Source organism: Microtus ochrogaster, chromosome 8 (assembly GCF_000317375.1).
Source record: "Microtus ochrogaster isolate Prairie Vole_2 chromosome 8, MicOch1.0, whole genome shotgun sequence".
NCBI classification, from domain to species: Eukaryota; Metazoa; Chordata; class Mammalia; order Rodentia; family Cricetidae; genus Microtus; species Microtus ochrogaster.
Window position 1 is genome coordinate 25,451,549 of NC_022015.1, and position 13,893 is coordinate 25,465,441.

General features: G+C 49.4%; 1 protein-coding gene across 1 annotated transcript in view; it reads left to right on the forward strand.

Annotated features, from left to right (window-relative positions):
- Positions 1-13,893, forward strand: part of Lhpp (phospholysine phosphohistidine inorganic pyrophosphate phosphatase) — an 87,075-nt gene that overhangs the window by 10,684 nt on the left and 62,498 nt on the right. Inside the window, exons 2-3 of the mRNA XM_005351397.1 lie at positions 4,740-4,927; positions 7,796-7,949. Of these exons, the coding sequence (XP_005351454.1) occupies positions 4,740-4,927; positions 7,796-7,949 (342 nt within the window). The remainder of the gene's footprint in view (positions 1-4,739; positions 4,928-7,795; positions 7,950-13,893) is intronic.

Here is a 13,893-nt window from a genome sequence, read left to right on the forward strand (position 1 = left end):
CCTTCCCCACCGTGGTGGACTGTACCCTGCCACACCTTCCCCACCATGGTGGACTGTACCCCGCCACGCCTTCCCCACCGTGGTGGACTGTACCCTTGAGCTGTGAGCCAGAGTAAACCCTTCCTCTCTCAAGTTGCTTTACCCAGACTTTTGTCACACCAACACAAAAGTGATTGGCTCATCCATCCCTCTAGGAAACCAGCCCTTGTACTCCCTGGCCTGCTTCCCTCTTCAACAGTATGGCCGGCCCACCTCCCCACCCTAGGCAAGGTCCCGGTAGGACTGCTGGTTATAGCGGTGGAAGACAGACGAGGGGAAGGCCTTCCCAATCTCTGCCACGTGAGCTTCTCTGGTACCAGGTGGGCCTTGGATTCAGTTTGGAAGTTGGGTCACTTAGGTCACTCCCAGGAAAGCATCAGCAGTGCCTGATTTGGAGACTGTCTCACATTCGTTTCGGGCAGGAAGCTAGCAGGCTTCCAAAGCACCGCTCTGCATTAATGTGCTGGTCACCTCCTGTCCATCTTGGACTCCAGTGAGCCTTTGAGCTGCCATTTCCCAAGTTTGAGGTCACTTCATGGACATTTCACCTGCAAACATATACTTTAATCCCTTTGATGGCCCTGTTAAGGAGTTTCTTGTCTCCATGACATCTTTTGGTTTTGGGGACTCTGACTTTCCCACAATCCCTTATTTCCTCCCAGTTGCCCAAGGCTAGACACTGGACCTGTCTGTCCCCAGGGCTCCTCTGCCCTGTCTGTTGCTGTGACACCTGTTGAAGCACAGGACGCGATGGCCTGAAATCACACATCTCGTCTCTAGGAGCCCAGAGTTGGCAGAGCAGCAGGAGGAGGAGGCCTTGGTAGCGCACAAAGCACAGCTAGAGGAGGCTGGCCTCTGTGTGAACAGGGTAGGATCAAGCTTTTGGAGGGAGGACCATGTGGACCTGGCCTTGAGGGAGGGTAGGATTCAGCTCCAAGGGATGATGAAGGCAAAGGCATGGACAGCGAGAGGACCTCCGGGCAGATAAAGGCAACAAGGGCTTGAGGGAAAAGAGGGGACCCATTGGGAGTGACCCAGGCTGTTCTTTCCCTGGCAAGCTCCTACCCCTGCCCAGTCTCCCTTTCTGGTCCCTCTGAGAGGTGCTCATGACTCTCCAGCCTCTCGACCCTTGGCAAGCTGGAGAGGGCAGGCTCTGCGCTATCCCAAGGTCACTCAGGATGTCCAATAATTGTCCTAACACTTTACCTGCCGCAGAGCAGTAAGGAGAGGGCGTTCATTATTTGCGGGTGAGCGCTCCTGGCAGATGCCCGACAGCCAGCAGATGTGTAAAGTCCGAGGTGATTTGTAAGGGACCGGCTCATCTGATGCACGGTAATTGCACAGGGCGATGTTGTCACTCAGAGGAGCGTCCTGGCCTCCTGGGATGAGGTTAAGGTCAGTTCAGAGATGCAGCCGGGTCACAGGAAGTAGGGCTCCTTGCAGGGGGTGGGGGGGAGTGGCTAAGACCCTGGCCACAATTTCAGTGGGGTGTTCAGGCCAGCCAAGGACACTCCCCTCCAAGGCTTCTGGGTGTTGGGGTGGACCTGCAGCCACTGCCCTTCATCAGGCTCCTTCTGCAGCTTTCTGGAAGCTGTGCCTTCTTGGACTTTCCTCTGGTCTGGAATCTGTGTTCCAGGCCTCCCAAGGCCAGATCTGTGTATAGCACATGGCACCAGCACGCACAGAGAGCTGTCAGTGGGATCCCTCAGCTCCCTCTGCCTGGGTCGTCATAACAAACACCACCAAGCTACAGTTTCTACTGCGTGAATTTCCTACTCCCAGTGCCAGAAGCCCTGGATGTCTGTGATCAAGGGGCCAGTATGGTTGGGTTCTGGTGGCAGCGATTTTGCTGTGTGTTCACGTGATCTCTTTGCTGTGTATGCACTGAGGGAGATGGGAGAGCGAGGGAGAGAAGGGAGCCGGCATGCACTAAGCCTCCTGGGGTTCTTTTTGTTTATTTTGGGAATAGGGTCTTTGGTATGTCAGGCAAGCCTGAAATTTGCCCTGTGGACCATGGTCTCAAACTTGCAGTAATTCTCCTGCTTTTGCCTTCAGTACTGGAGTTACAAGCCTGTGTCACCATACCCAGCCTGTGAGGGTCTCTGAGGACACCGGTCCTATCATAGGAGCACCCCCGTCTTACAATTCCACTTAATCATAATTTGCTGCTCATAGGCCTTGTCTCCCTGGGGATTAAGGCTTCAGTGTAGGAACTGGGTGATGCACAGTTCAGTCTTCCATCCAGGCCTTCAACATTGGTATGTGGCTTCTTGCCCATCCCAATTTTATCCCAGGTACACACACAGGTCAGGCCCACACATGTCTCACCCCTCCCTAGAGTAAGATGCCTCAGAGCGGATCTGGGACCGCTGGGCCCTGCCTGGGGCATAGTGTTACCTTTGAATGTCCTGGGGAATTTTTCCCCTCTGTGCAAGGGCCTGCACACACCTTCAGTAGATAACTGAGGGCCCCATAGGCTTTGTGCTTGCAAACCAGATGACCTGGCTCAGGCCTCTTCTGGGTTTCCCTTCTTGTCTCCTGGGTGGGGGGTAAGTTTACTCAGTTAGCTGGTACTTAAGCAGGGCGCCTATGAGGAGGACCTGCCCTGGGGGTGTGAGGATAACTTCAGGCCGTGGACACTTAGCACAAAGACAGTGCTTCTCCAGGGCCAAGACTCCATGAAAGCTGTATTGGCACTTTATCAGCGTTAAACTTTTTAAATTAATTTCTTAATTTTATGTGTGTGCGTGTCTGCACCGTGTGTGCATGTGCCCACAGAAGCCAGAAGAGGCCGTCCGATCCCCTAGAACTGAAGTTACATACGGTTATGAGCTGCCACATGGGTGCTGGGAACCAAACTTGGGTTCTCTGCAACAGCAGAAAGTATTCTTAGCCACTGAGCCATCTCTCCAGCCCATACTTTACTATTTTAATAATAATAGTGACTACTATAATTATTTCCAATGATTTTAAAGAAAGAAACTTCCTGGGGCTGGCCTCTGGTGGTCAGAGGGCCTGTGGTAATGCATTGTAAGGGGGCACGGTCAGTGTCACAAAGGGACAGGACCTGGGTGGGCGGGGCTCTGCATACACAGTTCCAGTCACATTGTCCCTGCACAGATAAAGTCGCAAATAGAGAGCCCTGATTTCCAACCAATTCCTGTTGGTATCTCAGAGAAGACAATGAGCTTCTCCCTCCCACCCTCATCAGAAGTTGTGTTTGGAGTGACAGCTGTGAGGCTCCTGCCATCTCGCTGTCACACCGATTGCTCACTGTTCTGAGAAGGTCACATCATCATTCATTAGCAGTAATTAGTCCCTCGAGACCCCTGCACTTCTTCACTCAACTGCTCCATTAACTTGGGTGTGAATCACACATTCTGGGCATCAATCAGTGAAGACGCATCCATAACATACAAGGTGATGCTATTAGTTACAATATATTAACTGCCTAATTTAAAAATAAAAACGCCATCTTTATGAAGGGCAATTAACCACTGGGTGCAATTGGTCATTCATAAACCTCTGATTAGGGAAGACAAATAAGAAGAAAGGGATGAACCACCTAGGCTGTGGAAGATGCGGTCTGTGCACTGATGGCTGTAGATCTACAGATTTCTTCTTAAGTGGCCCCCGGTAGTCCCAGAGCTGACGGTCCCTGAAACCCACCTGCTTCTATGGGTGCCAAGGGGCCACAGGCTCAGACAGCCTAAGGGAAGTCCTAGTAAAGGTGTTTTAGGCTAGTGTTTTCTCCTCAAGGTCTCAGCTCTGGGTTGCCTCTCCATGAAGCCTCTCCCACCTGCCTATGCAAACAGCCATTGTCCCTTTACCCCATTTGTATCCTTCATGGTCCCTCTTCTACCAGGCATAAATTGCCTTGCCACTGCCAGCCAGCCTCCATGCTGCCCCAGATCTGTGGCCGGGAAGGCCCTTCCTGCAGTCACCTACAGGTCCGAGCCCAGTACCAAGGGCATTGGGTTGAGTGTCATCTCATTGGGGGCCCCTTAGGACATCTTCTTTTTGGCTTTGTATCCAAAGAACTCACCCACGTGTCACCAGGATGCTCTGAAGGAGGAGTCACAGTGCTCTTGGCTTTCAATGCATCTCAGTTGTACGGAACCTCAATTCTGGGTTTATGCAAGGTGGGGTTCCCATTTCTGCATCCCAGAACTGTCATATTCCTGATGCCTGTTTCTGACAGGCCCTGTTTATTGACTTTAATGAGAAGACAAGCCTCAGCTTGGTACCTCTGTCTTACGCTGTTGGAGAAGTGTGGATCCCGAGTTAGTAACTCACGGACATGAGGAGGACAGGTCCCAAGGGGAGATGCAGGTGCTGCGGAATGAGGTGGAGAAACACCTGTGGGCATTCGGAGACTGCTTGCAGCTGGGCCCGGTGGATGGCAATGGAGCATTGATGAGTGGGTCTGGAGTAGGTGACATGTCCCAGGTGGGGGTGGGGTGAAGTGTCCCGAGCAGAGGCTGGGTGGGAAGCTCAGCTGGCTCAGATCATGTGACGTTACATAGGAGTTTGGGGGTGGGGTCTGCCAGCATTCTCTTTTCCAAAAAGTGGTCTCTTCCAGCTGTGACATCCTATCCTGAAAACCAGTTGCTCTTGCAGAAGTCCCTGTCTGGGCCTCTTCTCGGGAGGCCACACTCCTCAGTGCCAAGCACACTCTCATTTGTGTTTTTGTGCCCCAGACTGAAGCGGTCCCCATTGAAGGTGAGATTCTGTACCAATGAGTCCCAGAAGTCCCGGAGAGAGCTGGTGGGGCTGCTTCAGCGACTGGGGTTCAACATCTCAGAAGGAGAGGTGACTGCCCCTGCCCCGGCCACCTGCCAGATCCTGAAGGAGCGAGGCCTACGGCCACACCTGCTCGTCCATGACGGTAGGCCTACCTAGGACTTAACTTTTGTGACAGAGGCTGGGGAGAGGGCTTCTACCCCCATTTGGGCCAAACCACACATGCAGGTCAAGGCTGACTTCTTCCATGACCCTTATGAGTCTTCAGGAGGACAGAACTCATGAGGCTTCCTGCTGGGGGATAGGGGAGAGGTAAGACCAGACCCCAGCTGTCCCCGACCAACCCCCAGCCTCAAGGCCAGCTTGCGTGATCCTGAGAGTAAAACCTGAGGTCATGTTCCTTGATGTAGGCAAAGTGAGGGATTTAACCCAAGAGGTAAGATTATTGAGAGAGAAGAAAGGAGGGCGGAAAGGAGTAGAGAAGATGAACATGAGAATGTGAAAATCAAGATTGCAGTCCCTAGCTTTGGAATATCTGCCACCTGTATGTAGCCTGTCTGCCTTAATGGTAGCCAGACTGCTCTTCGGTGCAGTCTACAAATGGCTGTCAGAGCAAGGGTTGAATCCAGATGGTTTTGGTCGGCAAGACCAGAGAACCTTGAGCCCTCAGTGGGGACCTTTTTGGGGAGCAAACAAAAGGAACAGTATTCTCTGGCGACATTTAAAAACAGGGTTCAAGTACTTTGAAATGCTCTTTTGCCATTCCTTCCCTCCTCCCTTCTTCCTTCTTCCCCGCCTCCACACTGTTTTCATCTGGACAAACCTCTGGGCAAAGGCAGGACGCTCCCCTGAGGTGGAGAGTACTCACACCTTGGAAAGCAGGAAGATGGAATCCATTGCCCTGGCACCAATGAAGGGAATCGTGCCCAGCCTTTAAAAACCATCTGTCTACTCTCCTTTCCCCGTAGTTAGGAACCCTGCCAGTGTCTTTAGAGACCCCGTCTCCTGGTCCTCTGGGAGAAGGTTGCTAGGCATGGAAGAGGCAATGAAGAAGCTGGGCTGGGGCTGAATAAAGCGTTGGCTCAAAGGTGGTGGCGCTAACCAAGTAATCCAGCTGTCCTTCCTCTGCTGCTGTGTCTTCTTTCCAACTGTGTACCTAATCCTCAGACTTGGGCTTTTTCTAGGTTTTATTATTGATGTTTTCCACCCAATATATTATTTCATAATACACCCACTGTATTATGAAAATCTTCAGACATACAGCAGACTTCCAAAATTCTTATGGTAGGGCTCTGATGATGACCCTGTCATTAAGTACCTGCTGCCCAAGCACTAGGACTTGAGTTTGATCCCCGACAGCCCTGTGAAAAGCAGAGCAGTGTTCCCCTATAATCCAAGCACGGAGGATATGAGGATCCCTGAGGCTCACCAGCCATCCAGTCTAGCAATTAGCAAGCTTCAGGGTCTCAACAACAATGTGGAGAGTCATTGAGGAGGCACAATTTTATCCTAACCTCCACAAACGCACACACGCACGCTCGCTCACACACACACACACACACACACACACACACACACGTGCGCACTTACATCCACACACACAGTTTTTACTTAGACTAGTTTTACAGGCCATGGATGTTGAGAATGATTTTCTATAATGTTTTCTTAGTTATTTATCCACCCATGCTTCCATCTATCTAGCTGATAGTTTTAAATCATTCCACAGTGGATGTTGGTGCAGTTCCCTTTTGCGTTCCAGCCTGTGATTGACTAGGGCTCAGTACCTGGTCAGGTATTTTCTGTTGATGTAAGATTTACATGTGCTGAAGAAACCAAACCTCTGTTACACTTTGACTGAACTTAAATTTTGCACCCCAGAATCTCACACCTCTAGAGACCTCCATTATTATTATTATTATTATTATTATTATTATTATTATTATTATTATTATTATTATTATTATTATTATTATTATTATTATTATTATTGGTGTGTTGTTGTTGTTGTTATTATTATTATTGGTGTTTTGAAACAGGGTTTCTCTGTGTAGCCTTGGCTGTCCTGGAACTCACTCCATAAAACAGGTTGGCCTCTAGTTCACAGAGATCCGTCTGCCTCTGCCTCCCAAGTGCTGGGATTAAAGGCGTGTGCCACCACCATCCGGGTGACAGTCATTGTTTTTTTATTTTCTATCATAGATAAATATACCTGTTTAGGATTACATATCAATAGAATTATACAATATATATTGACCCAGGGACCCCAAAGGCTACCCTAGGCCGCAGTTATTCCCTGGACAGACTCAGACATTACATTCACCATTAAAGCTGGGCACAGTGGAAGATCACAGCTCCGCTTAACAAGGGAGGAGCTGCATGGTGTGAAGGGTGGGAGAGACCAGGCATAAAATCCCAGTTGCCCCTGCATTGGATGTGCTTGGTTGTCTCCGCAGTGATGTCTGACATGGCATCTTGGCAACAGATGGAGCTTTGTTGCCTGTGCTTTTCTGCAAAGGGCTGGTCTTCTAAGCACACAGTCCCCATGCGACTAACCTTAGGGGCTCCGCCTCCACCCACATACTTCTCTCAAGATCAAACCGACCCAGTGCAACCCAGATCCTCGGGTGTGAAACCCCCATCAGACAGGATTTTGTCAGGGCCAGGGCTTCTCCCTAGCACTGTTAGAGGGGCCTGTCTAAACGACCGGCCTTTCTCTGGAGCGTGCAGAATTCAAGCAAGCCAGGCCTGCTGAGACAGCCCTTGCTTTCACAGAAAGTAGACTTTTGTGTAAAGCTTCTCTCACCAGCCTAGAGGCTCATCACATGTACCACCATGTTCTTGCTCTTGCCATGTAAGGAGCATACCACAGTATAGTTCTGTCTAGCTGTTTCCCAGCTTCAGGCTGTTCTGAAATATATATTCCGACAGGCAGACCTGGCAGAGAGAAGGTGTCCCTGCCGGGAGCAGACCGCATTCTGGGCTTAAGGGCTGTCTGTCTCTCTTGTCATTCCAGGGGTCCGCTCAGAATTTGATGACATTGACGTGTCCAACCCAAACTGTGTCGTGATTGCGGATGCCGGTGAAAGCTTTTCCTATAAAAACATGAACAGAGCCTTCCAAGTGCTAATGGAGCTGGAAAACCCTGTGCTCATATCACTGGGAAAGGGGTGAGTCGGTGGCAGGGGGCTGGTGCTGGGCAGCTCTGCCCCATGCCTATGGTTTTCTGCTGTGGGATCAAGTAGAGACAGATGCAGACGGGGTTGGGATGGGGAGGGAATGAGCACAAGACGCCTTCTCTCCCTCCCTTGCCTTTTCTCTTCGTTCCCTCCTTCCTTCCTTTTTAATAATCTTTCCAGAGATGCTTGACCAAGTTTCTGTGTGAATCTTGGGCCAGGAGAGGGGTGGGGCCATCAGTGCAGGTGGAGGCCCTGAGGAGATCTCAAAAGCCAGGTGTTGTCTGTCCTAAGTTTACAGTAAAGGAGGAAGAGGTCTGTTAGCGCAGGACATAGCACAAGATGTTTAGGAATGGTCCCTAGGGATGCTTCGTGTATTAATAGATGGACTTGGGGTCTGGGAGGATGCTTTAGTCTGGGTCCCGGGTGCTGGGTGCGGTCTCTAGAGTTAGGATTTGGTCCCCCTGCTTCAGTTGGGCTTTTATCATCAACACCAGGCTAGTCGGTTTCCACCGCCCCAACAGATGCCAGAGGTAAACAGGTTCAAGGAAGGCTGGGTGTCAGGCTCATAGTTTCAGAGGTTTGCTTTGGGCCTATGGTAAGGGCGGACATCATGGGAAAAGTGTCCAGCTTATCTCCCTAGAAACTGAGAAGCAAAGAAAGAAAGATCAAGACTTGCAGTGTTCCCTCCAAGCTTCCCCCTTAAAGGTCTAACCTCCTTTTACTAGACCCCACCCCCTTTTTAAAAAAGAATAATTATTATTGTTGTTTTATGTGTATGGTTGTTTTGTCTACATACATGTCTATACCCATATGTGTATGGTACCTGTGGAGGCCAGAAGAGAAAATCAGAAAACTGGATTTATAGACTGCTGTTAGCAACCATGTGGGTGCTGGGGATTGAACCCAGGTCCTGTGGAAGAACAGCCAGTGCTCCTAACTGCTGAACCATCTCTTCAGCCCTAGTACCCACCTCCTTACGTTCAACTCATGGGTCTCTGGAGGACAGTCAGGATGCAAACCCTAGCACCCACTTTTTCTTTAAAAAGAAGGGGGGCTGTTTTCTTAACATCTTCCTCTCTCCTGCTTTCCTTTCTCCCCTATTTACTTTGTTTTAATTTTGTGTGTGTGTGTGTGTGTGTGTGTGTGTGTGTGTGTGTGTGTGTGTATGTGTGTGTGTGTGTGTTTTGCCTACATGTGTGTATATCTGCCACGTGCATACCTACTACCCCTGGAGGTCAGAAAAGGGTGTCGGATTCCTTGGAAGTAGAGTTATTGCTAGTTATGAGCTGCCATATTGGTGCTAGAAACCAAACCCAAGTCCTCTATGAGAACAAATGCCCTGAACTGCTGAGCCATCTTTCCAGCCCTGTTTTGTTTTGTTTTTTTGTTTTTTTATATTCCCAGGTTGTCCTGAAGCTGCTTATATTCTATATAGTTGAAATTGATCTTCAGCTTCTGATTCCCTTGCCTCTCTCTACCTCTCGATCTCTGGAATTACAGGCATTGCCATGACGACCAACAAAGCACTTTTTCCCTCACATTAGGTACTGGGTATTGAACTCAAGGCCTTGTACATGCCAGGCAAGGCTGGACCACTGAGCTATATCCCCAGCCCTGCTAGCATCTTTCCTTACCACCGAGATAGCACATGCTCATTGAAGAAAACCTAGAAATCACAGAGACCAAGAAGAAGATAAAAGGTATTTGCAGTAGACTGTACAGCACAAACATCACCATGTGGGTGTATGTCCTCAGATGAACACTTGCATACGCATGCATTCATCCGATGCTGCAAACATGACTGGATTGAGAGTTACCTAAGACACACACACTTCTGGAAGTATCTGTGAGGGTGTTTGTAGAGAGGTTTAACTGAAGAGTGAAGACTCGCCCTTAGGGCTGGAGAGATGACTCAGTGGTTAAGAGACCTGGGCACTGGCTGCTCTTCCAGAGGACTCAGGTTCAAATCCCAGCACCTACATGGCAGCTCGCACTTGTCTGGAACTCCAGTTCCAGGGGATCTGACAGCCTCACACAGGCAAAACACAAATGAACATAAAATAAAAATAAATTATGCATAAAAAAGCAGACTCACCCTTAAGTGTGGATAGCATCCCACGTCCTGGAGTCCTGGAGTAAAGGAGAAGGAGAAAGGAGGATGCTGAGTCTGCCCAGCGTTTGCCCCTCTCTGCTTCCAAACCGTGGATGCAGTGTGACCCAGCTGCTTCACGCTTTTGCCCCTATGCCTTCCCCACTGTGGTGTTCTGTACCCCTCAGACTGTGAACCCCATTTCCTTCCTTCCTTGTTATATATTTGGTCACAGCAACAAGAAAAGGAACCAGTGTAGGCTTGGCCTTGTTTTAACACGTGTGGGGTTCTTTTTCTTTATCTATTTCTGTGTGTGTATGTGTGTATATACTTTTGCATGTGTATGGGTACACACGTGTATGGGTATGCATGTGGAGGTCCAAGTGTATTGTCAGGAATAGCATCCTCCATCTTCTTCTACCTTATTCAGTCAAACATAGATCACAACAATGGTCCAATTTGTGCGTGTCTCTCCCTTCCCAGGCTGGAATTAGAGGCGGGCCACCATGTCCATCAGACGTTTATGTGAGCTGGGGATCTGACTCCGCTCCTCACACTTGTACAGCAAAGGGTTCAAACACAGAGCCTTCTCCTCAGGCCCCTGGTGCCTGTTTCCTACACTCACCAAACAACAGCGTGTGAATGACAAGTACACAGTGACCAGCTATCTCTGTGATACAGTTAATTCATCTTGTGAGTGTCCTGGGGTTGTGTTCAATGCTCCCTACTGTTGGACAGTGAGGTTGTTTCTTATTGTCTGGGACAGTAAGCTATGATAGAGTGTCTTTGTCATATCAGATGAACTCAGAGATCACTAAAGGAAGATTTTTAAGTTTTTTTTCTTTCCATTTATTTATTTATTTATTATTTATTTTGATACGAGGGTCTCTCACTCTACCCAGGATGACCTATACTCTCAGTAATCCTCCTGCCTTAGCCTCTCAAGTGCTGTGATTACATGTCTGAGCTACCAGTTGTGGCTGCATTTTGAGCATCATGATACATGCTGCCCAGCTCACTTCCAGAAGGCTGGACATGTGTAGCCTGGTCAACAGAAACAGCACTAAAAGTTCGGAATCTCACACTCTTGAGGTTGCATGATGCTTTGGGGTTCCTGCTTTAGCCTGTTAGGCAACAGGACTTCCTGCTGGGCCCTCATGCCCGTTGCTCTAGGCACACTTGGCCTGCTTAGCTCACTGACGTGGGCCCTGCCCTTGGATGTTTTAGTTGGCAAACCTGCACTGGAAAATGCGCATAATGAAAAAGCAGTATTCTGGGTCATTTATGTCTAAACATTTTTTGATGGATTTTTATCATTGCTAAAGGTTATTCCAGATTGCGAGTAATGGCTTAAATAAGTACACTAGTGAAAAAGATGGAAACAGGAATTGCTTGCTCTTGGCTGGGTGAGAACTTCAGCAGACACAGCAGTAGGGAAGGGTTGATTTGTTATGAGCGGGACCTCCAGCTCCCTAGATTTTGACTTGGGCAAAGGGTGGCATGTTTCAAACCCAGAGAAAGGTTCTGGAGGGTGGTGGCTTCTCTAGGCAGCCCCAGGGCCCAGGAAGAGCTCCTGTCACGACAGTGAAGGCTGGGGTGGCCTCCCTGAGGGCACAGGGAGGCAGGATGTCCCCCTTCTTGGAATGGAGTGATTTACATTTGGCATCTGTGTGGACTGAGAGAGGGAATTGCCTTTGTAATTTCTCCTGTCATGCCGCCATCAGAAAATTAAGCTGTTTACTCTACAGACTATGGAGGTTAATGGCTCTTCTGGGAGAGGTCAAGTGGTCATTTTGCAGGGAGGCTGCACCGAGGAATGGGAAACGGCAGGAGAACGAAGCATAAAATCAGATCTGACTGCTCCCTGTGCCCCGATCTCCCAGTGCTACAGTGGCCCTCAGTGGCTGGAGGTCCCAGGGCCTTCCCAGGCCCACAGCAGGCCACACTGTGCCATAAAAAAAGGAAAACTATATCCAGCCACTAGTGAAGGGGTGTAAATCCGATGCCGATTTGCTGCTCATCTTAAAGGGAATGGTGTTTACAGCCAGGTGGAGTTTTGTTTTCCTGAATGAATAAGAAATAAAGAAAGATTGTGAGCTCTCTAAACATCAGCTCAGATTCAGTTTAAAAAAGAAAGTAAACCAGGCAGCAGTGGTGGCCCAGGCCTTTAATCCCAGCACTTGGGAGGCATAGGCAGGTGAATCTCTGTGCATTCCAAGCTCACCTGGGCTTCAGAGTGAGTTCCAAGACAGCTAGAGCTGTTACACAGAGAAACCCTGTCTTGAAAACCAAAATCAAAAACAAAAAGTAAGAAAGAAAATTGGGAGGCGGTGACTGGGGATGTAGCTTAGTTGGTAGAATGTTTTCCTAGCATGCAGGAACCACTGGGTTCCATTCTCCAGCACCATATATGAGGTAGTTGGGCACACCTGTAACTCCAGCACTTGGGGGTGGAGGCAGAAGGACCTCTGTGAGTTGGAGGCCAACCTGGTCTACAAAGAGTGCCAGGCCAGCCTGGGTATGTAGAGGGACCCTGTCTCAAAAGCAAGCCTCTGTTGAGAGGCAAGGAGGAGGGTGGGATTAAAAGTTTTTATTTTAGCTGGGCAGTGGTGGCACACACCTTTAATATCAGCAATCTGGAGGAGGCAGAGGCAGGCAGATCTCTGAGTCTGAGGTCAGCCTGGTCTACAGTGCGAATTTCAAGATAGCCAGGGCTACATAGAAAAATTCTGTCTCAAAAAAATTTTTAAAAAAAGGGTTTTATTTGGGATTTCTGAAAATCCCTTTTCTCTGGCTCAGAAGGTCATGTGACTTGAAACACCCTGAAGTTACTTTAGAATAAACCTGTAGATCCGAGGCCAGCAGAGCTGTGTTCCAAGGACTCCTCAGGGGTGAGATTTCCAAATGACAGGGGCTTGTTCCTGTCCATCCAGTCTCCTGTGTCCTCTGGCTGGCCCCGGGGCAGCCTGGAAATCCCCAGAATCCTCCACGGCAGACAGCTGCCCCTGTTAAAGTTTTGTTTTGGAAGTTTCTGTTTGCTTCTTGTTGAGTGTCTTCTGTTCTGAGTTAGGTCTGTCCCGGCTCTGTCCTCTGCCCAACCCCTTTCTACTCACCCTTTCCTGTGGAAGGACCCTGATAATCCTCTCCTGGAGTTTTTCTCTGGCTACCCATTGGAACAAGGCTGGGAGTCTCTGGGAGCCTCTGAGAGCCCTTGCCCGCGGAGGATGGCCTAACTGTGGGTGTGGAGGTGGGCCACTGTGGACCCCATCAGGTGCTCTGGTGATCCCAGATGCTCCCTGGTCTCCACACTCCTTCCCTTCACTCAGGACACAGCTCTAATCGTCTATTCTGAGGGATGCCTCTGTCCCTCATTCATGCAGCTCGCCATGTTTGCGCTTACAGTTTCCCTGTGGGTCTGTTTATGCCTCCTCTACACTGGGAGTCCAGGGGTGCCTGCCAGGTCTCAGCGTGTCCCTGAGTCCTGCAGAGTCCTGGGCTGAGTAGGGTAAGCCTCCTGTCACTCAGACAGCACAGCACAGCACAGCACCTCTGTGTCTCCCTCTGCTGGCCAAATTCTGTTTATCATTCTCCAGTTCTTTGAAACTCTGGACTAAGGAAATAGTCATTATAATTTATTGTAAAAATAGAAAAAAAAAAAAGAAGGAAACACTTTTAAGTAAGTGTATGTGTGTCTCTCTGTCTTCCTATTTGCCTATGTCTGTGTATCTGTGAGTGTAGGCATGCCCATGCCAGGTGTGCATGAGGAGGTCACAGGTGTGTATGTGGTGTGTGTGTGTGTGTCTGTCTGTCTGTGAGTGTAGGCATGCTCATGGTAGGGTGTGCATG